This window comes from Fukomys damarensis, unplaced genomic scaffold, assembly GCF_012274545.1.
Source record: "Fukomys damarensis isolate Sample0158 unplaced genomic scaffold, DMR_v1.0_HiC HiC_scaffold_32, whole genome shotgun sequence".
NCBI classification, from domain to species: Eukaryota; Metazoa; Chordata; class Mammalia; order Rodentia; family Bathyergidae; genus Fukomys; species Fukomys damarensis.
The window spans coordinates 30,607,003-30,633,284 of NW_022900944.1; the positions used below are offsets into that span (position 1 = coordinate 30,607,003).

The 26,282-nt window shown below is 48.3% G+C and overlaps 1 protein-coding gene across 3 annotated transcripts in view; it reads left to right on the plus strand.

Moving 5' to 3' along the window:
* Bean1 (brain expressed associated with NEDD4 1) overlaps positions 1 to 21,900 on the plus strand; it is a 36,006-nt gene extending 14,106 nt beyond the window's left edge. The window contains exons 2-6 of one of the 3 annotated variants that reach the window (XM_010612144.2): positions 10,367 to 10,425; positions 11,882 to 11,967; positions 12,656 to 12,889; positions 17,742 to 17,892; positions 19,727 to 21,900. In XM_010612144.2, coding sequence (XP_010610446.1) covers positions 11,898 to 11,967; positions 12,656 to 12,889; positions 17,742 to 17,892; positions 19,727 to 20,066 — 795 coding nt within the window. In that variant the 5' untranslated portion in view covers positions 10,367 to 10,425; positions 11,882 to 11,897 and the 3' untranslated portion in view covers positions 20,067 to 21,900. The remainder of the gene's footprint in view (positions 1 to 10,366; positions 10,426 to 11,881; positions 11,968 to 12,655; positions 12,890 to 17,741; positions 17,893 to 19,726) is intronic. The other 2 variants (XM_033758022.1, XM_010612145.3) reach the window with 2 other exon arrangements.
* The last annotated feature ends 4,382 nt before the right edge of the window (positions 21,901 to 26,282 follow it).

Sequence of the window (26,282 nt, forward strand, 5' to 3'; positions counted from 1 at the left end):
GTAACTGTCTTTGTATTTATTCCACTTGGGATTTGTTGAGTTTGCTGGAGATGTAAGGGGTTTTATCAAATTTGGGAGATTTTGTCCATTATTTCTTCAAATATTTTTTTCTACCCTTTTCTTTCCTCTCATTTGGGACTCCTTTCACCTATATTTTGCTAAGTTTGATGTTCCAGAAGTTTTTGAAGCTCTGTTCATTTTTTTCTTCAATCATTTTCTGTCTGTTTTCAGATTGAATTATTTTCTGTTGGTTTATTTTCAAGTTCATCAGTCTTTCTTCTGACACCTCAGATCTGCTCCTGAGTACCTCTGACGATTTTTTGGTTCCATTATTATTTTCCAACTCAGAATATGAACTTGGTTCTTTGTCATTTTTTTTAGTTATATCTCTTTATTGACATTCTCTATGCCTTGAATCTTCATACGTTCCTTCAATTTTTAAAATACGACTCTCTTTAATTACTTGTACATATTTAAAATAGCTCTTTTAAAGTCTTTGTCTCTTCACTCCAACCTCTGAGAATACTTACAGAAGGTGACTGATATTTTTCTTGCTTTGATTTTCCTATGCATATCAATCACACTTTCTTATTTCTTTGTCTTGTAATTTGTGTTGAATATTGGACATTTTATATAATATAGTAACTATGGATTCTAACTTCTTATTCATCAAGGACAGTGGTTGGTTGTCCAATTTTTGGTGACCAGCCTAAACTAAATCTGTTTAAACCATTTTCTCCCATAACGTGCAGCTGCTAATGTCTCTACTCTGTATTTGCTTTCTTGCTTTCATTTTTCAGATTTCCTTCCTGATAGTTGACTACTGTCTGCAGAGCTCAGTTCAGCCATAGATGGGTCAGAGGTTATGCTGATCTGTCTTAGTTGCTTTGCTTATTGCTGAAATAAAATACCCTACACCCAAAGTTAAAGGAGGAAAGGTTTGTTTAGCTCAGTGTGTAGAGGTTTCAGTCCCTAGTCAGTTGGCTTCAAGGCAGGGTGGCCTGGCTGAGGGGCATCACGAGGAGAAATGGTCAGGGCAAGCAGGCAGGTGAGAGCGCATTAGGCTTTTTTCTGTTCCTTATATTTATTTTATGCAGGCTGCCTGCCCTGGAGTGGGTGTAGTACTCATACCCTTAATCCTACCCAGCACTATGCCAAACCAATCAGTGAACTGATTTAGTAATCATACACCCTTGATCCCAGCACCACACACTCTGGATCCAGCCACCTCTGAAAAGGCCCCCTACGATTGCATAAGCTGTAACACCACAAGACACCACTAGACACAAACTGTGACACCACACATTTCCAGTCAGGCTTATCTCTCTGCCGATGGCTTCAGGGCATGCAGGCTGTTTTCAAATCTGTCCCAGAATTCACTTTTCACTGACCTTCTCGCATCTCTGCTGCACGTGTGAAGGCCCCATTGGCCAGAGATAAATTGGTTCTGCCGCACACACAACGTGGCTGTGTAGAGAACTCAGGCCTCTGCAGCTAGCTTACCTCTCAGAACTCCCTGTTCAGTTGCTAGCTAGCACAGTAGTCCACTTCTGGTCACAGATGAGACCACAGCTTCAGGCGAGCCCAGCAGCTCGCCACCTCTTCCATTTACCACTAAGGCTGCCACCTTAACTCCCAGCACTACAGGTCAACTGTGTTCTCTTCCACAGTAGCAGGGAAGCTGCTCTTTTCCCCAGCAGATCCCACTCAGGCCAGCAGAATTGGGGAATGGTGGGGCATAGTCCCAGTCAAGAACAGAGCAGACCCTCTCTGTTTTTTCTTTTTTTTTTTTTTTTTTATGGTTACCGTGATGGAACTTGGGATCTTGTGCTTGTAAGGCGGGTAGCAGAACCACTGAGCTAAATCTCCGGCCTCTGTTCTTTCTTGATATAAAACTGAAATGGTAGTTTTACAGTTCTGCCAAGCCTTACAGTTGCATTTATAGAGTGCTCATGTAATTTATATAAACTACTTCAGTCCACAGAAGCACTGCAGGAGACTTACTGAGTTCTAGAGATGAGGAAACTAGTCCATAGATGTTAAATACTGGCTAATGCCAGGGAACCAGGCTCCTAATCACTGTACCCACCACCTCTGGAGGTGGTGTCTCTCAGAAGCATTTTAGAGCAATGCAGGAAACATCCCCAAGGCAGGATGATTATTCACAGCTGCAATAGCAAAGAATGTGGTGGTACACAACCTGCACAGATCCTAAATCAGATTATTCCTCACATATGACCTATGAAAGCATTCTGAATTTTCTGTGTTGGATGATGCTAACTAGCACCTGAGAGCTAGGGCAAGACTAGTTTCCTTTCTGACTGACATTGAGCTGTAGAAATGTCTCTGAGCATCCTGGACATCAAAGCAAAAATACAAATAGGATCAGTTGCATGGTTGTAGGAGTTTTTAAGGGAAACAGCTCTTTGGAGAAAGCAAAAATTTTATTACCCTTCTTATCTTGGAGAAATTCCCTACAAAGATCCTCACTTGTAGGATGCATATGGGTACAGAGGACAACGCCTGAAGCAACATACTTTTGATAAAAGCTGCTCTCAGTGTTGGCTGTGAGGTATAAGGACAAAGCAAGACTGCAGGCAGACAGTTCCTGGGAAGAGCCTCAGCTACAGTGGCCCAAGAACACCGCCCTGGGCTGGCCCAGCTTGTCCCAGTGACAAAAGCTTTACCCTGCAGAACAGCACATGGATGACATGACCCGCATGTAGCTCTCCCTGAATATTCTCCCCTCCCAAGTGGGAGAGTGCATGATCATTTGCAGCATTCATAAATTTAACATTTTATATATCAATTATTTATGGACTTCCTGAAAGTCCATGTTTTAGTAAATGGTCATTTTTGAGCCATGATTTTGAATCTCAATATGCAAGCTGAGGTGTGGGAGCCAATCCCTCTAGCTGGTGGACGAGCCCAGCCAGTCCCCTAGCAGCCACTTCAACCCAATTCTACCACCTCCTACTTATATGGTGTGACTCTGCTGGTGCTATACAAACCTGGGGTTTTTGTGAGAATATCCCAAGAGCCAACTCTAGACAATGGTGAAAGAGAATATAAAATAAAGAGGTGGAGGCCAGTGATGATTCCAGCAAAAAATAGAGTTTGGTGTGGTGTAAGATGTCTAATTCCACCATGGCTGGGTTCTGTAACGTCAGCCAGTTCATTATTTCCTCTGCAGAAATAGAGGAGAGTGAATTTCGAAAACTGTTTTGGTGAGTTTTCCAGCCAATAAATAATTGTTCTTCAAGCCATAGATAAAACCTTACTAAATGATGACAAGGTGGTAAAATTATGGTATTTAGATATGCAGAGCAATGTTAGTTTTAGTGAGTTTATTGGAATGGCAGGATGTATCTTGGTAGTGGAATAAATCATTTTAATTCTATGTTCGTAGAATCATTGAGAGCTTGTGGGTGAATGCTTATATTTTTCCAGTTATATTTTAACACAGATGGAAACAGAGATGCTCTGCTGAAGGGAGACGAGGGAGCTCCCTGAAACACCACATCTCCCCCTCTCAGCACCAGGGCATCTGTGCAGGACATCTAGCTTTCCATAGTTTAAGAGGTTCATTTCAGTCTGATTCATATCTGTGGTCCCAGTGGCTCACATGGAATAAGCACTTGGTGAGTATCAGCAGGTGCATGCATGGATGTATGCATGGGTGGGTGGATGGATGGATTGGTGGATGGATGGGTGATTAAGTGGATGCTGAGTAGACACTAAGGTATCTATGGATGCCCTAGAAAAGTGGATGATTTGTTAGTTGAGTAAATTAATGGAGGATTGGTAAATAAGTTCATTGCTTCACATTCTATTCTACCTTTCCACTATAACCTGCCCCACTCCTAATTCCATAAATGGACCCTGACATGACATTAGTTGACTTCTTGTGGAGATGCATTGTCCTGGTTGCTCTTCTCACTGCTGAAACAAATACCTGACATCCAAAGTTAAAGAAGGAAAGATTTATTTGGCTTACAGTTCATAGAGGTTTCAGTCCTTAGTCAAATGGCTCCAAGGCAAGTTGGCATGGCAGAGGGGCACCACAAAGGAGAAACACTCCATGGCAAAGCAAGGCAGGTAAAAGGAAGCAAGCAACAAGCAACAATAGCAGCTTCTTTCTGTCCCTTTGTATTCTATCTAGACTACCCACCCTTGGGGCAGGGAGCACTCACACCCAAAATTATGCCAAACCAATCAGTGGACTGATTTAGAAATTACACACCCTTAATCCTGCCATCACACACTCTAGGTCCAGCCACCTCTGAAAAAGCCTCACCCATGACCATATGAGGCTTTGGGGGGGACATCTAAACATAAGCCATAATACATCCCCTTTGTAAGAAGACTTTTTTCAAGACTTCTGAACACCAATTAACATTTTCCTTACCCTTCCAAGTGACCCAAACATCAGCTACTATTGAGGTGATATTCCACGGCCTCAGCCCAGCATGGAACACACCCCTCTCCCAAGCTCTCCTGCCCCTCACCCCTCAGTTCTTCCACCCATGTTCTTCCCTCCCATTCTGAGTCCTTCTGTGTCCTGATCTCTGGGCCACTTCTGGCTCACCCCAGCCCTCTGACACCTATCAGTCTCCTGGTGACCAGAGGATGTTTCAGCAAGTGAGCTGAGAAGTCACCCATAAAAGCAGGAAGGAGACTCAGAACCCTGTCCTGCCATCTCCCCGGCCTTGGCCCCTCTCCAAGTCCCTGCAGGCAGCCAGGCCCTCCCATTGGTGAGCAGAGGGAAGACAGTGCCTGCATCGTGTTCCCTCCACTGACCACACAGCCCTCCCCTGTCAGCTTCAGCAGTGTGGAGAAAAGTGCCCCCTCAGAGGCCAGACTTACTAGGGAGATGGACCTGTGACAAATGTCTTTAGAATTATTGTGACAGGAGCCATCGGTCAGGTCTGAGCCCTTGGCTGCCCTCTTTCTCTGAGAGAGAGGACAAGATTGCAGTCAAAAGCTGTTGACTCAGCACCTCCATGCCTGCCTTACGTCACTGTGGCTCAGGGGGCTTCAGGTTGTGCAGAGCACTTCCCTGTACCCACAGAGTGGCTGTGGAGCTGCCTACGTGCTGCAATCAGCGATGACTTGGTAGCAACAGTCTGCCTCAGTTTCCCTGCATTGCATATTCCCTGAGGTCCCCAGAATGGAGCTAGCCCTGGCCTCAGCCCCTTAATGCAAGCCTGGGTCTCACTGCCGCCCTTCATGGTTCCCACCCACTTTCATCTTTCTCACACCTGTTTACCCACCCTGGGGAGAGAACAGTTTAAGAACAAGTGCTTCTTCAGAGAGATCCAGTAGGTCCAGAGAGGGGAAGGGATGTGCCCAAGGTGACACAAGGAGAGAGTAGTAGAACCAAGAATAGAACATAGTTCTTCTGCCTCTCATTCCCCTATCTTGTTCTCTTTCCCTGCTATCTTGGTTTATTTTGTGTTGATCTAACAAAATACTTGAGGCTTCTTAGTTTATAAATAAAAGAGGTGTTTTGGCTCACAGGTGGCAGTCTGAGAGTATGGACTGGCACTGGCTTCTGATGCAGGCTGCATGAAAGATAGCATCACATGACAGGAGCATATGTGTGGGAGAGAGAGGAGTTACATGGCGAGAGAGGAAGCAAGACATGGACGAGAAGCTAGGCTGTCTCTTAGAGCAGTTCAGATCTGCATTAATCCCAACAGGGAGTGGTGCCTCTGTGGACTAATCACCTTCCCCTAGGCCTCACTGCTGAAAGATCCTGCATATTGGGACCAAGCTTCCAGCACAGGAACCTCTGGGGATGAACCACATCCGAGCTATAGCACTTGATCTGTGCTGCTCTTTCATGTATTATCAGACAGCTTGGGTTCAAATCCCAGATCCACCACAAATGAGGTGAACAATCTTGAGCACATAACTTCTGCTCACCAAGATGCAATGCCTTTATCTGCAAATGGGGGTGACAGTGTCATCTACAGACAGAGAAGCAAGCCCAGGAGAGAGCTCCCACAGCCAGCCTGGGTCATTCAGGACCTTCAGAATCAAGGGGGGTTCCCAGTCCCTGCCCTGGATCAGAGATGTCCAGAAGCACCAGAGCTGGCTTCTTCCTGGCTCCTCAGTGTCCTAAGGATCCAGGCACCATCCAGCTCTTTGGGGGTCTTGGCACCTGACCTACAGGATGGGAATAATACCAGGGTTATCTCGAGGGCCAGGGAAATCTCTGCAGTGTCATTCTGTGCATTCCTCTGACCGTTGCTCTATGTTCTGTCCCTAGCTGTCTGCTCAGGTGATTCCTTCCAACAGCCTCCTCACCGATCTCCTGCCTCCACTTGGCCCTGCCCATTGTCTTCCACCCTGGAGCCAGAGAGCTGTTTTAAAACACTCTGACCATTCCCTTGTCTCCTTTTTGCCCCAGAGATAAAGGACAGTCTCTTTATTTGGCTTCAAGAACCCTCTTGGTCTGGCCCCACCAGCCTCTTCAACCTCAGCCTCCACCAGCCTCCTCTGTAGCCTCCACCTTTCTGATTCCTACATTTCACTAATCTCTCATCGTAGGTCCCAAGCTTAAAAAAAAAAAAAAAACACAAATTCATCAGGGCACAGTGCCCAGTGTCCACAGAATAGCATTTGAATACCAATGCAGAACAGATAATGAACAGTGGGTTTAAGCCTCTTGCTTATCCAGGTCCCTGTCTGCAATGCCATGTGACCTGGTGAAGCTTCTTTACCCCTCTGTGGCTGTTTCCTTACCTGTTAACTGGGGATCCCATCACAGGCCATCACAAGGATTAAATGAGATAATATAGTGCATGAAAAGTATCGAGCATTGTGCAGTACACACAGTAGGTACTCAGGAGATGGTACCTACTCCTGCTGGAATGTAGGGGAAGAAGTATAGTTGGCACTTAATCCTGGGTACCTTTGGGGAGAAAGTTCAGGACAGAGGTAAAACTTGCTTCATCCTCTGTCCTTGCCCCAGCTGGCACAGGGACAGGGAGGTAGAGGGGGTGGGAAGGACACTGTCAGACTGTTATTTCTCTGTGGTCTTATTCATCTTCTTGATCAAATAGGTCCTGTGCTTATAAATGAGAAGTTTCCTTCATAATTTAAAGCAGCATCTATGTCTGCTAGTCACAGTGACCGGGAGATTAATTTCCCAGCCAGCCATGCAGGTGGACACCGGTGCCAACTGGCTTCATCTGCAGGCACGGGGGATGCCATCTCCTGCCCAGCTGGTAATGAGCTCAGAGTTGCCAGACAGGGCAAGGCTGTCACTGCCACTGTGGCAGGTGGAGGGAGTGTCTTCATGGTGACTCATGGATCTGACACCTTGGCAGGGGCAGGTTCTGCAGGATGTGTAGAGCAAGCACACACACGTGCACACACACACAGAGATCCCTAGGTGAACAGTCTGGGCACCAGCAGTCCTGTGACAAGCTCTGTAGCCAAAGGAGGTTTACTTTGGATCATGGAGTAACCAGTGTGTCAAAAACCTCTGCAGCATCCCAGGGTCAGAATAAGACAATCCCGACCCCACTGTGAGCAAGATTCTTGGCCCCAACACACTGTTTCACACACACACACTCCTCCCTTGGTTCCTTGCTTCTGAGGGTGAATGGTTTCATGGTGGAGGGAGAGCATGGTCATTGATTCAGGAGTACCATGGCATCCTATGTTACACTGGATGAGTGGTGGCCAAAAACTCAGTTTTAGGCAGTTGAAGTCACTGTATGGAATGGTGTGTTGGAAAAGATGCTGAGGCTACCTTCTAGGCTAAACACAAAAGAGAAACATGGTCGATTACTAATGTCTGCCCTTAGCACAGATAAGAATTGGTGGCAGGCATGCTATTAGATTCACTAGCTAAGGACTAGATTGCCCCTGGGTGGAAATCAGACAAGAGAGTTTAAGCTGATCTCTTTTGCCTGAGAGGAGATAGAAGGGAGCCTCCTCACCTTTCATCTGTGAGTTTTAGGAAAAATGGAAAACATTAGCTTACAGTAGCTGACAGGCAATGAAATAAAAATGAGAAGTTGGTATTTCATCCAGAATGCAAGCTGTCACAATAAGTCAAAAAATAGAAAAGAAATTGAATTCTTGCTTAATGGGAAAACAGACATAGAGTCAACTAAGTCCACTGCAGTTCCCTCAGTCATCCAGCAAATTTTTAATGAGCACATCTTCAGTACCTGGCAGTTGGCAATGTGCTGCAGATTCACTGAACAATTCTGTACAGATGGAATTTCTGTCTTCAAGGAGCTAACAATTCAGTAAAGTGAGCAAGAAACCCAAAGGCATAACACCACAAACAAGCAGGATGTTTAGAGACTGTGATACATGCTTTTGAAGAAAACAAATAGGGTGATATGCTATACAGTGGAGTAGGTCAGTCAGTTTCGTGTTACTATGATGAATTACTTGAGTCAGTTAATTTATAAAGAGAAAAAGGTTTTAGGTCACAGTTTTGAAGGTTCAAAGTCCAAATGGCATGGGGCAGGCTTGATGAGGGCCACCCCTTTACTTCATCACCACTTGCTGTGAGAGCAAAAGACTCACATCTCCAATCAAAGCAGAAAGAGATAAACCCTATTTCCACAATCCCTTTGAAGGACAAGCCCCCATGACCTAAGCATGTCCCACAAGGCCCCACTTCCCAAAGGTTCTACTGCCTCCCAGTAGCATCACCCTGGGCACCAAGATTTTACATATGGACCTTCAGGGGATGCTCAACATCTGAACTGTGACAATCTCTGAGGTGATGACTTCTAAAGAAAGATCTAAACATGAGTGAAAGGCAGCCATGTGCCAGGTACTTGGGGGAGGGGGCACATCGATAATCCTGTTATAAATATTCATGTATAAATTTTTGTAGATGTGTATTTTCATTTTGTGGTGGGCATTTTGGGAGGGCAGTTGCTGAATCATGTGGTCCTGTGTTAACCACTAGACTGGCAAGGCAGCTGCACCACTTCGTGGTCCCATCAGCGGTTTATGTAGGGCCCAATGTCCACATCCTCACCATACTCAGTCTGTTATTCTAGCCACCCTAGTGAGAGTGAAGTGCTGTCTCACTGTGACTTTAGTGTATATTTACCTCTGGCTAAGAGCGTTGAGCATCTTCTCATGAGCTTATTGGCAGTTGTGTCTTTGGTAAAATATCTGTTTAGATCTTTTGCTTCTTTTTAATGGAGTTATCTACTTATTATTGGAATTATAATAGTTTGTTATAGGTACAAGAACTTTATGTGATATGTGATTCATAGATATTTTATCTTCTTATAGGTTGTCTTTTGACCCTCTTAATGGTGTCCTTTGATAAAGAATTTTTATGTTTATGTTTTTCTTTTGCTTTTCATGCCTTGGTGATCATATCTAAGAACTGAACCAGAATTGGTTGTCAAAACCATGAGGTCCTGTAGTGCTGTACTCAATTTACTGGTATTTTCTGGGAATTTTTGTGTCTATATTCATAAGAATTATTGTTCCTTAATTTTCTTGTAATGTCTGTGTCTTGTTTTAGTGTCAGGGTAACTCTGGCTTTACAGAATAAATTGATAAATATTCTCACCTCTATGTTTTTAAAAAGTGTGAAAATTTTAGGGTTTTGTGTAGTTTTTTAAAATTTTGGTAAAAATATATAAAGATAAATTTTACTGTTTTAACCATTTTAAGTATCCAGTTCAGTGGCATTAAGAATATTTATGTTGTTTTGTAACGATAACACTATTCATCTCCAGAACTTTCTGCGTCTTCCCAAATTGAAATTCCATTCCTCTTACAGATAATTTTCTCTTCTTTAAATGTTTGGGAGAATTCACCCAACATGCAGTAAAGCTATGTAATACTGAGCTTTTCTTTGTGGATTTTTAAAAATTATTAATTCAATCTCTATACTAGTTACAGATTTATTCACAACTTGTTTCTTCTTGTGCTTATTTGCTAAGTTTTATATATATATATTGATAAATTTATACCGTTTCATGCAAGTTATCCAGTGTAGGGGCATTTCATTGCTCATAGTATGCCTTGACAACTCCAATTGCTGTAAGGTCTGTATTAATGTCCTCACTTTCATTTCTGATGTTAGTACTTTGGAGTCTTCCCTTCTTGTTCCCACCCCATACCTTGGTCATTCTAAATAAAGGTTTGATTTGTTTTGTTTTGTTTTGTTTTTTAGCTTTTTCAAAGAACTGACTTTTTAATTCATTGATTTTTCTCCTTTTTTCTAGTCTCTTTCACAATTACCACTTTAATCTTTATTTATTTCCTTGTTCTTGCTTAGCATTTAAATTAATCTTCTTTTCCAGTATCTGAAGGTGGAAGGTTATTTGTTAATCAGACATCTTTTTTTCCTTTTTTAATGTAGATATTCACAGCTATAGACATCCCTCTGAACGCGGCTTTAGCTTCATCTCACAAGCTTTGGTATGATGTGTCTTCCTTTTCACTCATGTCAAACTATTTTTTTTTTAATTTCCCTTATGATTTTCTGTTTGACTCATTGGTTATTTATTAGTGTGCTGTTTTATTTCTATGTATTTGTGAATTTCACAAATTTCTTTCTATTATTCATTTCTAGTTTCACTTCATGGTGATCAAAAAATATATACTTTTTACAACACCAATCCTTTAAAATCTTTGATCCCCAGTACCACACACACAAAAAAAACAAAAAACAAAAAACAATCATTTAAAATCTGTTGGAATTCATTGCATGGCCTAGCATATGGCCTATTTTGGAAAACATTCAATGTGTGATCGAGAAGAATGTGTATTCCACTGTTGTTGGCAGAGTGGTCTGTGGATGTCTGTTGGGTCTAATTCACATGTAGCATCATTCAAGTTTCCCATTTCCTTTTTAATCTTCTCTCTGGTTTTTCTGTGCCTAATTGAAAATGGAGTATGAAAGTCTCCAGTTGTTACTATTGTATTATCTGTATTTCCTCTCAGTTTATTTGCATTAGTTTACATATTTTGGGTCTAAGTGCATATGTTGATAATTGTTATGACTTTTTAATGAATCAACCCTTTATCATTATAAAATGGCCTACTTAGCTCTAGTGAAACTTTTTTGTTTTAAAGTTTATTTTTTCTGATATTTTTATGGCCACTCCAGCTTGCTTACATTTGCATAGTAGATATTTTTCCATTCTTTTACTTTTAGCTTTGGTTCCCAAGTGAGATCCCTCTAGATGGTACATAGTTGGATCTTGTGTTTTGCCCAGGCTGTCAATCTCTGCCTTTGATTGGCTTATTTAATAGGTTCACATTTGACAGAAGTATTGATAAAGTCAGATTTACTTCTGCTATTTTACTTTTCACCTTGCATGTGTCTCATGTCTTTTGTGTTCCCCTGTTTCTCCTTTTAACTTTAAGTTCCATTCTTGGAAAATGTTGGTAAGTCAGATGGGCTTATGAGTCTGGCAGAGTGAGTCTTGTACACCTTTGACACAAATGTACAATATAAAGCATGAAGAAACCAGACACACCCGCAACAATACAGTAAGCCCCCCGACTGTACTGTAGCATTGTGTACTGTTGCACTGTATGTAAGTGCACAGCTGTGTCACAACAGACACGTGAGCTACTTCCGTGATTTGTTCACATCTACGAATGCTCGCAATGCACGGTCCATGGGTGTCTGTGAAAGTTTGCAACTTGAATGTTTGTAAGTCGCAGACTTACTGCATTTTAATTTCTTTCATGATTTTTAACCATATTTGTTTGAGTGATGTTCCTAGAGGTTGCTCTAGGCCTTACCATATACATTTGATCAGACTCTACATGGTGACAAACTGGATTCCAGTGCGAAGTGAGCTACCCCAGTCACTCCTATTTGACTCTATTCTCTCTTCCCTCTCTTTGTGCTATTATTATGCAGTACTGAAGAGGCCGTTATGGTCTTAGTGGAGAGACCAGGGCCCAGAGAGGGCCTGGCTCAGTCCTATATTGGCTGCATGACTGCAGGTAAGTGATTTGATATCCTTGAGCCTTAGTGTCTCTGCTTGTAAAATGAGAAGAGGTGAAGAACCTAACTCCAAAGATAAAATGAGATCTTAGCACTGAGTCTGCACATAGCAGGGGCTCTAAAAACTGGCACAGATTTGGCCCTCGTCGTGACTCCAGAAGTCCTCTTAAACCGGCATCCTCAGATCACCGAGCCAGGAAGCATGCGTGTCCAGCCAAAAACATATGTGTGCCCCTCCAGGAGAGTATCTCCCAGTGAACTTCTGTAAGCACAGTCTTGGCTCTCGGGCTGGCCCTATCCTCCTTCATCTTCTGGCCCTCTTTGCATCTCCTGCCCCTTCTCAAGACCTTGGTAAAGTCCTGCCAACCTCAGCTCTGCCACTGATTTGCTTTGTGGCCTTGGACAAATCCATTTCCCTGAGTTTCCCTTTTCCTCTCTGTGAGTTAGTCGAGCTCCTGGGGCAGAGGCTTCAGAGGAAAAGAAAAGTGGTCACTCCTCCAGGCAGTGGGATGAAGCGCTGATCCCCTCCTTCCTCCCTAGAGGAGTGGCCAGGAGGGAATCTTTGGGTCTGGCCCCAGACTATGTGCCATTTATTTCAGGACACATGACTCATAGGGCAGCAGAGGTGGAGGAAGAAGGTGTGTGGCAGGCCTGGGCCTCAGCTCAGAGTCCTCTCTCTGTCCACAGTAGCACGATACAACCGCACCAGCTACTTCTACCCCACATTCTCAGAGAGCTCAGAGCACAGTCACCTGCTCGTGTCTCCTGTGCTGGTGGCGAGTGCTGTCATAGGTGTGGTCATCATCCTCTCCTGCATCACCATCATTGTGGGCAGCATCCGCAGGGACAGGCAGGCCCGGCTCCAGCGCCACCATCACCACTGCCAGCAACACGGAAACCAGGACTACGAGCAGAACCACGGTGAGCTGCTGCCCACCTGGGGACCTGGGATGGCTGCTCCTATGACTGAACCTGGGAGGCTTTGGGGAGGGGGTGGTTCTGCTGTGGGTAGGGCTGGGTGGTCAGGGAAGGTCATCAGAAAGAGCTCACAGATGCCCGCCATGGTGTGCTCTGTAGCATGAGAGGCCCTGTGTGGTCTGCCAAAAGAGGAACTCCAGGTGAGGCTAAAGGCCAGGGGAAGAGTGTTTCACATTTCCTAGCCGGTACCAGCATGGAGGATGGATGGCGAGGTAGACGGGAGGTGGGTGGAGGATTGGATGAATGAAGATGGGGTGGATGGAAAGAGGGATGACTGGAAGGATGGTTGAGTGGGATAGAAGGGATAGGTAAGGTAGACAGAGGGTAGAAGGTGGATAGACAGAAAGTAGGAGATGGGTGGGGTGACTGGCATGAGTTGGTTTTTGAGTAAGTGGATAGAAGATTGGATGGGATGAATTAGCAGTAAATAAATCTATCCCAGAGGGCCTGTGAAGTGCAAATACAAAGAAGCGATCTGCGGGTCTCTCAATTATGAGAATCACCCTTAAAGAGAGATGGTTAATTCTTGAGGCACCAATTCCAGAAGTATCCATTTGGCCAGAATGCAGCACCTGACTCCCATTCCTGAAGGGGATCTGGTGTCTAAAACCAGCAGGAAAGAATTCAACTGCATTCAATTCTCAGACAATTTTCACTGGCCGGAAAAGCCAGACCCCTGCCCACAGCAGCCTGTGTGGAGCCTGCAGGGCTCTACCCAGAGGCCAAAGCCAATCTGCAGTAGGGGAAGACAAGCAGGCCAGGAAGGGCAGAATCAAATCCCAGCAGGGCCCCACATACTGCGGATGAAGTGACTCTCAGCCCCTCAAGATTGAGGCATGGCATAGACCTGAGGGGCTCTTCCCCTTTAGGAGCCTGGGACAAAGAAAGAAAGTCAGAGTTTCTGGGTGGATTGAATTGGATCCAACAAGCCTAGAACATTTGGAGGCCTCCCAGCACTCCCGGGTTAACCAGAGTGAATGAGAAGTTTCCTCTTTCAGCAGAACTAACTGGTTAGAATGCCACTTCTTAGCAGTTAAGCTGGAGAGCAGAGGAAGCCTGGTAGTGCTGGCGATGGGTGAGAAGCACTCACCGAGTGCCCAGCGCTTTCTGTACCGAATCGCACTGTATAGCGTCCTCACCATAGGGAGTGGTGGATCCAAGATGCGAACCCCTGCAGCCCAACCTGGCTGCCCTCAGGCTGAGCACTGCAGTGGTCACAGCCCTGGGAAGGAAGGGCTGGGAGAGATGCCGGTGGGGGCCGCCTATGAGCTCAGGAAGGTCTACAGATGCTCCTGTGACCTGGGTCCTTCACATGTAGCTGTTCCTCCTCTGGAAAAGCTGTGAGAAGGGCAGGAAGCCAGACCTTAGGACACAGAGGGACAAGTGTCCCCAGTGGAAGAAAGACAGCCAGTTAGTGGTCTGCTGTTGATGAGGATTAAAGAGAGAGGCCAGCGTTCATGAATGGAATGGAGGTGTCAAGCTCAGCCAGCCGGTCCCCAGAAACTAAGGACACCACCAAGAAGATCAGCCAGGAGTATTGCCCAGAGCAGGCTTGGCCCAGCCCACTCGAGTCACCAGCCTGACCCAGGAGGACCAGGGTATTCCCTCTTCCTGGGAGGAGCCCATCACCACCTTTAACCACCCACCCCAGGGTGGAGCTTGGTGGAGCCACCTCCCACCGGCCTGGTGCACCTGCCCCTCACTCTGCTCCTCTCTAAGCTCCCGTCCATGCTCCTTTCAGCCTAGTCCCTTTGCATTTGCTCTGCCCTCTGCCAGACTGTTGTCCCTTTATTCCACAGCTACCAACACCATCCAGGCCTAGGTCCAATGCCACCTCCTTTTGGGAGCTTCTGTGGCCCCTCCTTAGCCCTACCAGGCAGAGTTGCATCATAATCTCCCGCCCCTGCATTTCCTCCACATTGTCCCCACACCTCCATCTGAGCCTCAGTCATGGAGTGACCATGAGGCTGATTCCACCCTGGGTCCGCGTCCCACCTAGAGGAGGTCTTCCAGGGACAAGGAACCACCTCATCCTGTCCTCACAGCAAGATGTGACGAGGGCTGGGGATTTAGCTCAGTGGCACTGCACCTGCCTCCTAAGTGCAAAGTCCTGAGTTCTATCCCCAGTACCAAAAAAAGAAGTGACAGGCACCCAGGCTAGGGACCACCATCACTCCAAATGTCCCAAGCTAAGAGGTCAGCCTTGGCCTTTCAAAGGGAAACAGGCATGCACCTCTGACTTAGGATTCCAAAGCATGTCCTCTTCCACTTTTTACTCTCCAACCTGGGCAAAGTTACTAACCTCTCTGTATCTCAGGCAAGCCATCTATAAAATGGGACATGGGGAGCCACCTCCGAAAGTTATTGTGAGCTGGGCATGGTAGCTGATGCCTGTAATTCCAGCACTCTAGGAGGCTGAGGCAGAAGGATTGCAAGTTAGATCCCAGCCTGGGCAACTTAGCGAGACCCTGTCTCAAAATATAAAACTAAAAATGTGTTGGGGATATAACTCAGTGCAAAGGCCCTGGGTTCGATTCCCAGTACTGGGGGCTGGGGGTTATCGCAAAGACTAAGTTAGTGAATACTGAGTCAGTGCTCCGTAAATGTGAACCATTTTCTTTCCTGAGAAAACCTACCTCTGGGCCACTGCCTCTACTCCTGCCTGCAGCCAGCCTGGCTGTGCAAGGCATTCTTCCCCAGCAACCAACCTCATGCTGGACTTGACCACATCAGCCTTCCAATCAGCAGCCCTCCATGGCTCCTCTTGTCCTTAGCAGAGTATCAGCCTGCTGCTTTGCCCACAGGGGCCTTTCTGCCCTCTGGCCAGACAGAGAGGAGCCAACAGATAAGGGGGAGGAAGGGGAGGGAGAGATTCTATTTCACAAGATGGGAAGATCCAGAGACTGAGAGAGCACTGGTGGCCGGCTGTCTGTCTCCACACCTCAGCCCTTACCTCTTCATCTGATGGGGTGAGCGGTGGCCCTGGGCCCAGGTTCTCCTCCCTAGGGCCTCGCCAGCCTGTCAAGGGGTGGCAACCATGGATTGGGCTCAACAAAATTTCTTAATTTTGTCCAAAGAGAAATAAGGAGATTTCGCCTTCTAGAAGCCCAGGGCTTCTAGAGGCCTGCACCACTTGTGTCTGTACTGCCCAAGTCAGGAAGGGCTGGGGGATGGGAAAGGGGCTGCCCAGCAGGGTGTCTTAGGCTGAACTTGGTCACCTCCAGATGGAGGTATGAGCTGGCCAAGTACCTCAGGGCAACCTCAGTTTCCCCGAGATGCTCAGCCTCTGGAAGGCCCAAGCAAAGGCAGCCTGAGAAGAGAGGGTAAATAGAAGTTTACAGCCCTGGGATATGGAAGTGGCCCTGGCTTTCCCAGGGGTCCTGGGTAGCAACTGCAGCCTCCCTCTCTGCAGGTGAGCCCCCTGCCAGGACAAAGTCCTTCCCCAGCAGCTTTGGCCTTACTGGCTGCTGCTTGCTGTCCTCTTGCCGGGGTTCCCTCCCCACAGCCTTCCAAATCATCCACGCTGAAGGGGAACAAATCTCTCCCCAGCTTCATTTTTACAGCATGTGTTATTGGGTTCATTTTTCCTAGTAGAAAAGTAATACATCTTCATTGTAGGAAACCTTAAACATACAGGCAATATAAAGAAAATAAGGGTCAGAGCCTCCCATACGGCCGTGCTGAGAATAGTTGCCTGTGAGAGCTTTCCCTGTATCCGTATAGAACCTGGAGTTAGACCTGCAGATGTGATTTTTATATCCAGATTTTCCCACTCCTGTCAGAACCTACAGTGGGAAAAGAGACCAGGGGAGGGCAGAGGTCTGAGCTTATGCAAGCTGCTTGAATTCCATCTCCGTACTTTACCAGGTGTGTGACCTGGAGCCCAACCTCCTGGTCTATACAATATGCTGGATGCTGAGCCCCAGACCTGAAGGAGAGGGGTCTCCTGGGAGCCTTCCAGGTGGGGAGGACTTAAGTCTAAGCCATCTTTGCAGCTGCCATGACCAGCCTTAACCAAAACTGGAGGGTGGGACTATTTAGAAAGCAAGGAGCCAAGACATCCAGCCACCTTCTGGCCCTATCAGCCAGGCCTCCAGCAAGTTACTGGGCCTCTCTGATCCTCATAATAAGATTGTGCCCTAGCAGCACTCCCTGACTAGTGTTAAACAGATTGACAGTTCAGTGTTTAAATGTTGCACAAGCACGGTTAACCGTGTTGCTTAGCTGCAGGACTTGTCAGAGCTTTTAGTATGCTAGTGTATGGTTAAACAAACAAAAACAAAGTAGAATGCAGGATGTGCAGTCAGCAGACTCATCACAGAAAACCACCCCTTACTAAAAGGGCACGGTAGTTGGGGCAGGAAAGCATATGAAGGTTTGATCCCAAGCACCTCTGCAGCCCTCATTTCTGGCCATTGTGCCCATTTTTCATGCCCAGCCCTACTTTACCACCCAGTGCTTCCTATTTACACTGTTCTTTCCCTCTCCCTGCTTGGCTCACTTGTTAGTCCCCTCCTTCAGGTCCCACCTCTCCCTCTCTGTTCCCCCACATCTCACCCACTAACTCTGTCAAAGCCCAGGACATACTGCCCATGACCAGGCTGTCCCAAGACAAGGGTTCCCTCCCTGCTTCCACTCTGCGACCTGTGCCCAGTGCAGTGACAGCACTCACATCTGGGGCTGTTGCTGTCACTGTGTGGTACAAGGACAGTCAGGTGGGACAGCGGCGCCTCGGCGGCCCCAGGCCGACCCTGGCACTGGCCTGAGGCCCAGGCTGCTGGTCTGTCTCCTGCAGGGTCCGACGGGCGCACGTTCAGCCACTCCAGCCACAGGATGCGCTCAGCCTGCAGCCCCACAGAGGACTGGCCCCCACCCTTGGACATCAGCTCTGAGGGAGACGTGGATGCCATGGTGCTCAGGGAGCTGTACCCTGATTCTCCACCAGGGTAAGGTGGGCACATCCTGGGGGGCTCTGAGAGGTGGGGCTCTGGATAGAAGAGGTCCACAGTCTAAATGCAGAAACACTGTGGGTGTGGCCATCTCTTCACCCCTAGGACAAGGTGGTCCCCTTGAGGCAGGGTGTGACACGGCAGGGTATGTCACAGGAAGCTGTGCTAGGGGGTAAGGGTTCGCAGTTCTGGGGTGGCCTTATGCAGCCATTCTAAGCTCCGTGGGGGTCTGCTGCAGCACCTGTCTTGAGGGGGTGCTTAGACAAGAGGAGGGTCAGGTTATTCTAAAACCCACCATGCTGTCATCTTTAACACCAGTAACCTGTCCTCATCCCCACAGTCTGCCTCAGTGGCTGCAGGTTCAACCCCAGGGACCCCACACTTAGCAGCTCTGTTGTCTGGCAAGCCTTGATGATGTGGGGGAGTCTCAGCCTTTTTCACCCTACCCCACCCCTGCCTCAGATGTCTGCCCAGCCCTGGCCAAGCCCTAACCCCAATCAGCCTGGGGCAAGGTGTGGGTGCTTAGCGTCTCCCCCATCCATCCTGCCTGAGACAAATCCAACATTCTACTCTGACTCAGGGAGAACTCTTCTTTCTTCCCAGTGCACCTTGACAGTGATCAGAAACAGCCCCATCCCAAATATGGTAGTGCACATCTTTAATCTCAGCTACTAGGAAGGTATGAGGCAGGAAGATCGCAAGTTCAAAGCCAGCCTGGGCAATTTAGCAAGATACTGTGTCAAAATACAAAATAAAAAGGGCTACGGATGTAGCTCCGTGGGAGAGTGTCCCTATGTTCAACCCTTGGTAGGAGAGGAGGAGGAGAAGGAAGAGGCCCGTTCCTTTAGATGAGCTACATGGACAGAGGGAGTCCCCTCAGGCCCGGTTCCTGATCTCAGGCCTGTCCTCTCCCAAGTGCCCATGAGCCCGGGGGCATCCTCAGAACTCAGCCTCAGGAACTATAGGACTCTCTCCAACCCTCAGCCTCAGCCCCAGAAAGTCACAGTATCTTCTTCAACCTCAGGAAAACCCAGTAAGGAAGGGATATCTGCTCCTGTCTTACCAAAGGGCAATAGGTCATGGGGCCTGAGGGAGGGAGTCATGTCTTCTGCCATTGTTCCCAGGGAACCCAGGGACTGGCAGTGAGAAGAGGAGGAGATGGACTGGGAGTTTGCTGGATGATAGGTTCCTGCTTTCAGGGTGGAGGATCCAGGCCCCAGCTCCTTCACACGAGCCCCTAAATCCCAAATCACATTCACTGGGACAGAAGCACTCAAGACCTTGTCCAGGGGCTCTTCTCCTGGAGAGGGGGGCAAGTGCTCTCCTCCCAGCCACCAGCAGGCAGACCCCCAGCAGTTGTACTGCAGAGGGAGGAGGGGTCACCTCACCCCTACACCCCTTCCGTGCCTTAAGCCCCTCCAGCCCCAGAGAGAACATCCTCCTCCCCTCCCCCAGGGGCACTAGGAGAGCACTGGGGACTTTCTGCCCACACGCGTGGGCTCAGAGAGGCTCCTTGCCCACCTACAAGCGATTTGAGCACTCCCTTGGGAGATCTCCCTAGGCATAGGCTGCTACAGTGTTCTGAGGAACCCGAGACCCAGAGAACGAGCTCTCAGAGAACACGAGGACTGACCGAGTCCTGAGCCCAGGCCTAGGTACCAGGGCGCCCCGCCCGAGAGTAGTGGGGCTCACAGAGCCAGCATGGATGAGCGCCCCCACCGTCCACAGCCTGAGCAGCTCATCACTGCAAATTGATGAGGGACCCTCCCCACACACACACACCGAGTGCCCCGAGCTCTGCACAGCCCTAAGAGAACCTCTTCTTTTGTAGCTACGAAGAGTGTGTGGGGCCTGGGGCCACTCAGCTGTATGTCCCCACGGACGCACCACCGCCCTACTCACTGACCAACTCCTGCCCCACACTGAATGGCATTCTCGACTCAGGCAGTAGCCCCAGCCCCAGTGGTCACAAGCAAGAGCAGAGGACCGGGACCCAGAGTGACCTCCACACCGTCTCCATGGACATGCTGCCCTCTTACGAGGCCGTGTGTGGGGCTGGCTCCCCATCGGGCCTGCGGCTGCTGCCAGGACCAGAACCAGGTCCGGAGAACTCACGGGGCTTGGCTACTCCTACCCAGGCCTCAGCCTCAGGCCCTGAAAGGATTGTGTGAGTGATCCAGCCCACCAGGTCCTATTGGTCCGTCCAGGCTGAGACACATCCTTCAGACACACTCGGACACACATATACACACAGATGTGCACACACAACTCATGCATACACACAGACATGATCACACCCACAGACACAGTGACATACCCCATGTGCCGCACATAGACCTGCCCCACACAAGTGTGAACACAAGCATCCACAGGCCCCACACCCACACAAAACCTACCTATAATGGTTTCCTTAGAAGTGAAGGTCTCCCGGCCTTCCACCCCATCCTCCCTGGCCTGCTGGTTGTGCCTCTGTGGACAGTGCTGGGCAGAAGGGTGAAGCAGGAATCAGGCCTTCTCTGCCCCCTCCCCCGGCTTCACCTGGTAGACTGGGCCCAAATTCTGATTCTGCCTCCAGAAACTGCTTGACCAGCCCAGGCCAGCTGCCTGCCCCGACCCCGGCCCTAGGGCTTATCCTCCTGGGAGGTGGGGCAGGCCCCTGTGAGGTCCTGCTGTGTGCTGTGCCTATCTCTCAATTGCAGGACAGAAGAGTCACATCACCATCCTGCCAGTTACAGGGTGGGGACCTAGGTCTGGGGGCACAAGGACATGGGATGGGGAAGTCCCTTCCCTAACCCAGTGCCCTTGGGCTGGTGGTGCTAGCAGAGTTATCTCAGAAGCCCACCCCAAGCTACAAGGGGGGGCCAGAGCCCTGAGTGGCATGTGGTAGAGGAAACGGGGTTCCGTGAATCCCACATCAGTCTGACCACTGCCCAGGACAGAGTCTTCAGAGAAGATAGGGCCATCGCTGTCGTCCAGGGGGCCTCACCAAAGTCACTCTAAGGCAGATGAGGGCCCCTGGTTCAGTACACGCCCAGCCAGTCACAGTGGCCTGAGCTCAAATGGTCTAGAGCCACACCCCAGGAGCTGGTGCTGTCAACCTGGGTGGCAGCGACAGCTGGAAACTGTGAGTCAGGGCACTCCAGCCTTGACCCTGCATGCTGTTTGCAGAGTCAAACTAAAGGGGATATGAGCGCCATAAAAACCATCATGCCGCCACCAGAGGACCAGAGTCTCAGCTTCGCTGCCAGGGTTCTCCCACAGCCGGGGATGTGTGGTCAGCCTGGTTGGGCACTCAGAGCTTGGCCTATGGACCAGCCTCCATCAGAGACCGTGTGGGTAACAGCAGCAACTCCTGAAGACCCAGGCTGCCAAGGGTGGCAGCCAAGGATGTCTGAAGAGGGTCCCTGCCAGCACTGCTGTTGGTGGGGAGCAAGTAACCCGGCCTCCCTCCCATCTGCCTCTGTCACTCATCCTTAAACGGCAAGCTCCCCTTAACCTCCTCCCCAACATTTAATTTCTTCCGATGAAGGGCTAAGACAATTCAATAATCCCTTTCTTAAACAGAGGTGGTAAGAATGGTGATCTTGAATTTTATCTTCTGTAGAAATAGCATTTCTTCTGGTGCAGAGCTGAAAGGAATCCACCCAGAGGGTCTATAGCATCCTGTGTGTGGCATCATGGAGTCCCAGACTCCGGCCTGGGTGAGGGACATTGTTTACAAGCAGTTCTGTCCTCCTTTGTGGTATACTGTTTTCTAGGCAAAAAAACATCTGTCCGTTGTACTGTATAGCCTTTAAAATGTACCCCAGGGATGAGACTCTTTTAGGAAATGCATTCTGTCTCTGAAACTCTAGAGTGCTGGGGAAATATAAAAATCCCTGCCTACTCGTTGGTGTTTGAAGGTTGGAGCTGAGCAGCTTTTCTTGTTCCTGGACTGATGCTGAATAAGCAACGATGTATCTTTTCTGTGTTCAAAATAACTATATCAATAAAAATGTAACAAGAAGTATCACTTTCATGAGTGCATGTGGGCTCCTGGGGCAGAAATCTGAAGGCAAGGAAGCTCCAGGCAGCAACATTCTGGAAATATGGGTCCCTGTAGCAGGTGAGCCGTGCCCATGACATCTCAGGATTCAATCAGTTTCTTACTGGAGTGGATAGTTGGGTAGGAAGAGGTTTATAGGAGCTCCTGTTTTGCTTTTGGATCTCACTGAGACGTGGCATCCTTTCTGTGAGACTTATCTGGTGTACAGTTCATGGCAGTGGGTTGCCAGTTTCAGGGCTTGACTCCAGGAACACAAGATCACACATTTAACTTTAACAACAGTTGGCTTTTATCACCCTGATGGTATATACTACCAGGAAGAGGGGAGATTGTAATTAGACTGAAATGAGTTGTTTACTCCACTCTAAAAATCCTCTTCCTTTCTGTGCAGTCTGTAGGACTGTGACCTTGACTGTTGATCCCATCCCAAACTGGAGGGGTGGAGTACAATGGCCTGCTTGGCTGCCTGCACTTTGAGCCCACACTGCCACCTCCTGGCTGGTTGCTGCCACTGTTTATGTGAACCAGATGCCTTTGAACCCCTTTTTCCCCCGGCTTGGAAACCCACTGCCCGTGGACACTAGTAGCTGTAGACAGGATATGCTGTTTTGGTTATGGCTTGTCTTTCACTCGGGGTGTTCCATAAGGCTGAACACATTCAAGCACTCTGTACAGGGCAAATGCCTATCTTCCAGCCCCTCTTACTGGGCACAGCCTGACGCCTCTCCCTGACTTCCTGTATGTAAAATAACCCCACTTCTGTTCTCATCACTGCTGTGCATGGCTGAGGTGCCAATTCTATGATCCAGGGCTCCTCCTAAAATGAAGGTCGTAGCATTCATGGTGATGGAATCCAGCCTCAAGCTGTCCCAAATCTGAACCACAAATAACACCTGCTCCAAACACAGGATCCCTCAGGTCCTTGGGATTATTGGGCTCTTGGTCCTTCCTGTTTCTATGCCTCATCCATGGCACGCCCTGTGCTATGGAAGGTCCACATACAGCACCGCATAAGGTCCTCTGCACGTTCCTACAGAGACACCAGCCTCCTCTCCGCCAGGGGCCTGAAAGTAAGAACTGAATAGAAGACCCCTGTGCCTGGGCATAGGCTGGCTCATCAAGGCCCCAAGGAAATAGGAGGTGAAGCTGTATCACCAGCACATACAGATAGGAGGGGCCGGGCCAGACCCTGGGACAAGATGTGGATGCAGGAGGCTGGTTTGGGAGCTGATCTCAGGAACAGCACAGGTAGTGGGAGGGAAGGCAAGCTGATCACCTTCAGCTCACCTTCAGCCAGAACATTCCCTTCTCTGGGCCTCAGGACCCCTGCCCCACTGTCAGCCTACCCAGGCCAGCGAGCATGTTACCACTAAGGGACACCGTGCTCTGTCCCATGGCAACTCTGAGACACAGGGTTGATCATGCCTCAAGTCAGCCTTCCTGAGGGTGTGGGAGATACACCAGCCCTCAGTGGTCATTGTTTGGAGGCTGCTTTTTGGAGGATAATTCCTGCCATGGCACAGGCCAAGTGGGCTTCTCACGTCAAAAAAAGGTCTTCAGATAGGGGAGCTGCAACTGCTGAAGATGAAGCCATTGTGGTGAACAGCATGAGCTTCATGGACTGGGTCAGCTTCATTGGACCATGGTTTCCAAGGTCTCTGGACAGAGCACCAATAGCATCTGCTAAACCAGGCAACAAGCACCACCCCAGAGGGAAAGGGGAAGGATACCAAGTACGGCTGTCAAAAGCCCCCACATGGGACATCCACTGTCACTCCAGCCAAGCCTACTGACATACATACATGGGATCCCCCACACCTAATTCCTAGAGACACCCCAGACACACTCACATAGCACCACTTGTCTGCTACCCCCTGTACTTTTGTGTCATTTGCTCAGACCGCTTCAGTGTCACACTGGTGCCCCTCATGCACAAACAGGTCCTTCCTACATGCATACTCAAGTGTTGCACACTCTTGTTATGTCCATCCTTACACTCAGGCATCGACCAGGACCTGGGCATGAGCAGTGGGAGGAAAGGCAGCTTCATCACAGGGGATTTGAATCTTCTGACCTGAGCTCAGTACAGGTTTACCTCACATGGCACCTCCTGAGCCCAAGACCCACTTGCCCAGTGCAGACTTGGGGCCGGCACACTGGGCATCCAGACTGCAATCGAGCCATGCCTGCCCAGCACAGCTCCAAATATCTCAGGGCTGCAGACCTCTGGGCACTGTTGCCACATCCTCAACCACACCACAGCTGATCATCCTCATCAGCTCAACTTCTGGGGGACTGAGGCTGCCTGTCTTTCTGCTCCGCAGCTGTGGTACTTGGCCCACCACCCACCACCTGGACTGTAGGGTAGCACAGGGGGATATCTCCTGAAAAGGATTCTGTGCCCCCTTACAGGCTCTCAGCCCCATCACCCTCCTCCATTCCTCAGTTGCAAGAGACAGAAACCCAATTTGAACCTTCTTAAGCAAAGAAGGTACTTACTGGTTCATGCAGTTGAATTGTCCTTGTGCTAATTCTAACTTCAGGCATAGGTGGATCCAGGAAGTTAAAGAATAGGCAGATTTCATTCTTCCATTGGAAAAGTGGCTGTGAAAACCCCACTCTATGTCGGCTGGTTCCTGATCCAAAACAAAAGACCCTCTCTGCAAAAATGCAAGTATCAAGTTTCAGAGAAAACAAAACAGTTCTATTCTGAGAGAAACAGGCTCCTCCCCATGTGTCATGCAGACTTAATGACAGTAAGTTCCAGTGCCAGGCTTCTCTGCTGCAGCCATCAGCTCACCTTCAGCCAAAACTTTCCCTTATCTGGGCCTCAGGACGCCCGGCCCACTATCAGCCTACCCAGACCAAAGCAATAAAGATACTTACTGGTTTATGTAAAGCTATCCTGGTGGTAATTTTGAAGATCCTTCATCCCACTTCCCCAGCCCTGCCCAATGTCCCCCCAAAGCTGGCAGGCAGAGAAAGAAGGTTCTCACTAAACCAGTCACTCCCTGGAAGGCCCAGAAAGTATGAATAATGCAATTAACACCAAACCCAAAGCTCCAGCAGGTGGCAAGGAGCCACTGTGGAGCTGGTCCTCAGGCCAAGAAGCTGGCACCAGAGAAGCGAGCTGGCCCAAGTATGAGAGAGTAGGAGGTGACTCCAGGCACAAAGCCCAGTGTTCCCCCTCTCATGTTTCAGCCACCCTTCAAGATACAGAGCTGGCACGTGTTGATGGATTCCCCAACAGCTGAGAACTCAGATGTCTAAAACAAATGAAGTAGTTAAATCAATAAGCAAAAACAATAGAAGAACCTCATAGGAGGGAGGAAAAGAGATTTTTAAGTGTACCAAATTGTGAAATTCAAGCTATGAACAGCAAAAAGACAAGGCCAATCCAGCCTTCTGCTCAGAAAGTAAATGTGCCTTGCCCAAGAATGAGAGAAAAATATTTGAGACTATTTCATTTTAGACTGACCCATTCACATCCCATACATCTTGGCCTGATGATCCTACATTTCAAGACAAGTCTAGGGATGATAACCCTGCATATCCTCCACCCTAATCCCATGTGCAAGTTTTTGGTATTGTGGACAGAGCATGACATTAGGTATCTGTGTCCCTCCAAAGATGCATGTGTTGAGGGCTTGGTCCCCTGTGCAGCAGTTGTTCAGAGATAGGACTTAGGTGACTGGATCATGAAGGCACTAATTAACCGCATCAATGGGTTCATCCATAGATGAGTTCATAGCTGAATGGCTGTTAGAAGGGCCTAGATGAGGAAGTAGGACACTGGAGACATGCTCCCAGCCCCTCCCTACCCCCAACCCACCCACCATGAGATGAGCAGTTTTCCTCCGCCACACCCAAGCACCATGACACTTTGCCTCACCACAGGCCCAGAAACAATGGAGCCAGCTGGCTAGGAACTGAAACCATCAGCCAAAATAAATCTGTCCTCCTTTAAGTTGATTTTAACAGAAATTTTGTCAGAGACGGAACACTAACAAGTCTAATAGACTTGGCATAACTAACTGAACAGCTCCCCACCCTGAGACAGCTACCTTCTAATCTCCAAAACTTGTGAACATGATACCTCCTATGGCCACAGAGACTCTGCAATTGGGATTAAAACCCTAGAATAAAGCAGTTAGCCTGGATTATTTAGTGGGCCCAAGGGTCCTTAGAAGAGGAAGCAAGAGGGTCAAAGTAAGAGATACAATAGGAAGAATGGAAGTGGAATGAAGAGAAAGATCAAAAACTTAAAGATTCTATACTTCTGGTTTTGAAGATGCAGCTAGGGGTCTCTCCTGGTCCGTTTTCTGTTGATATAACAATACCA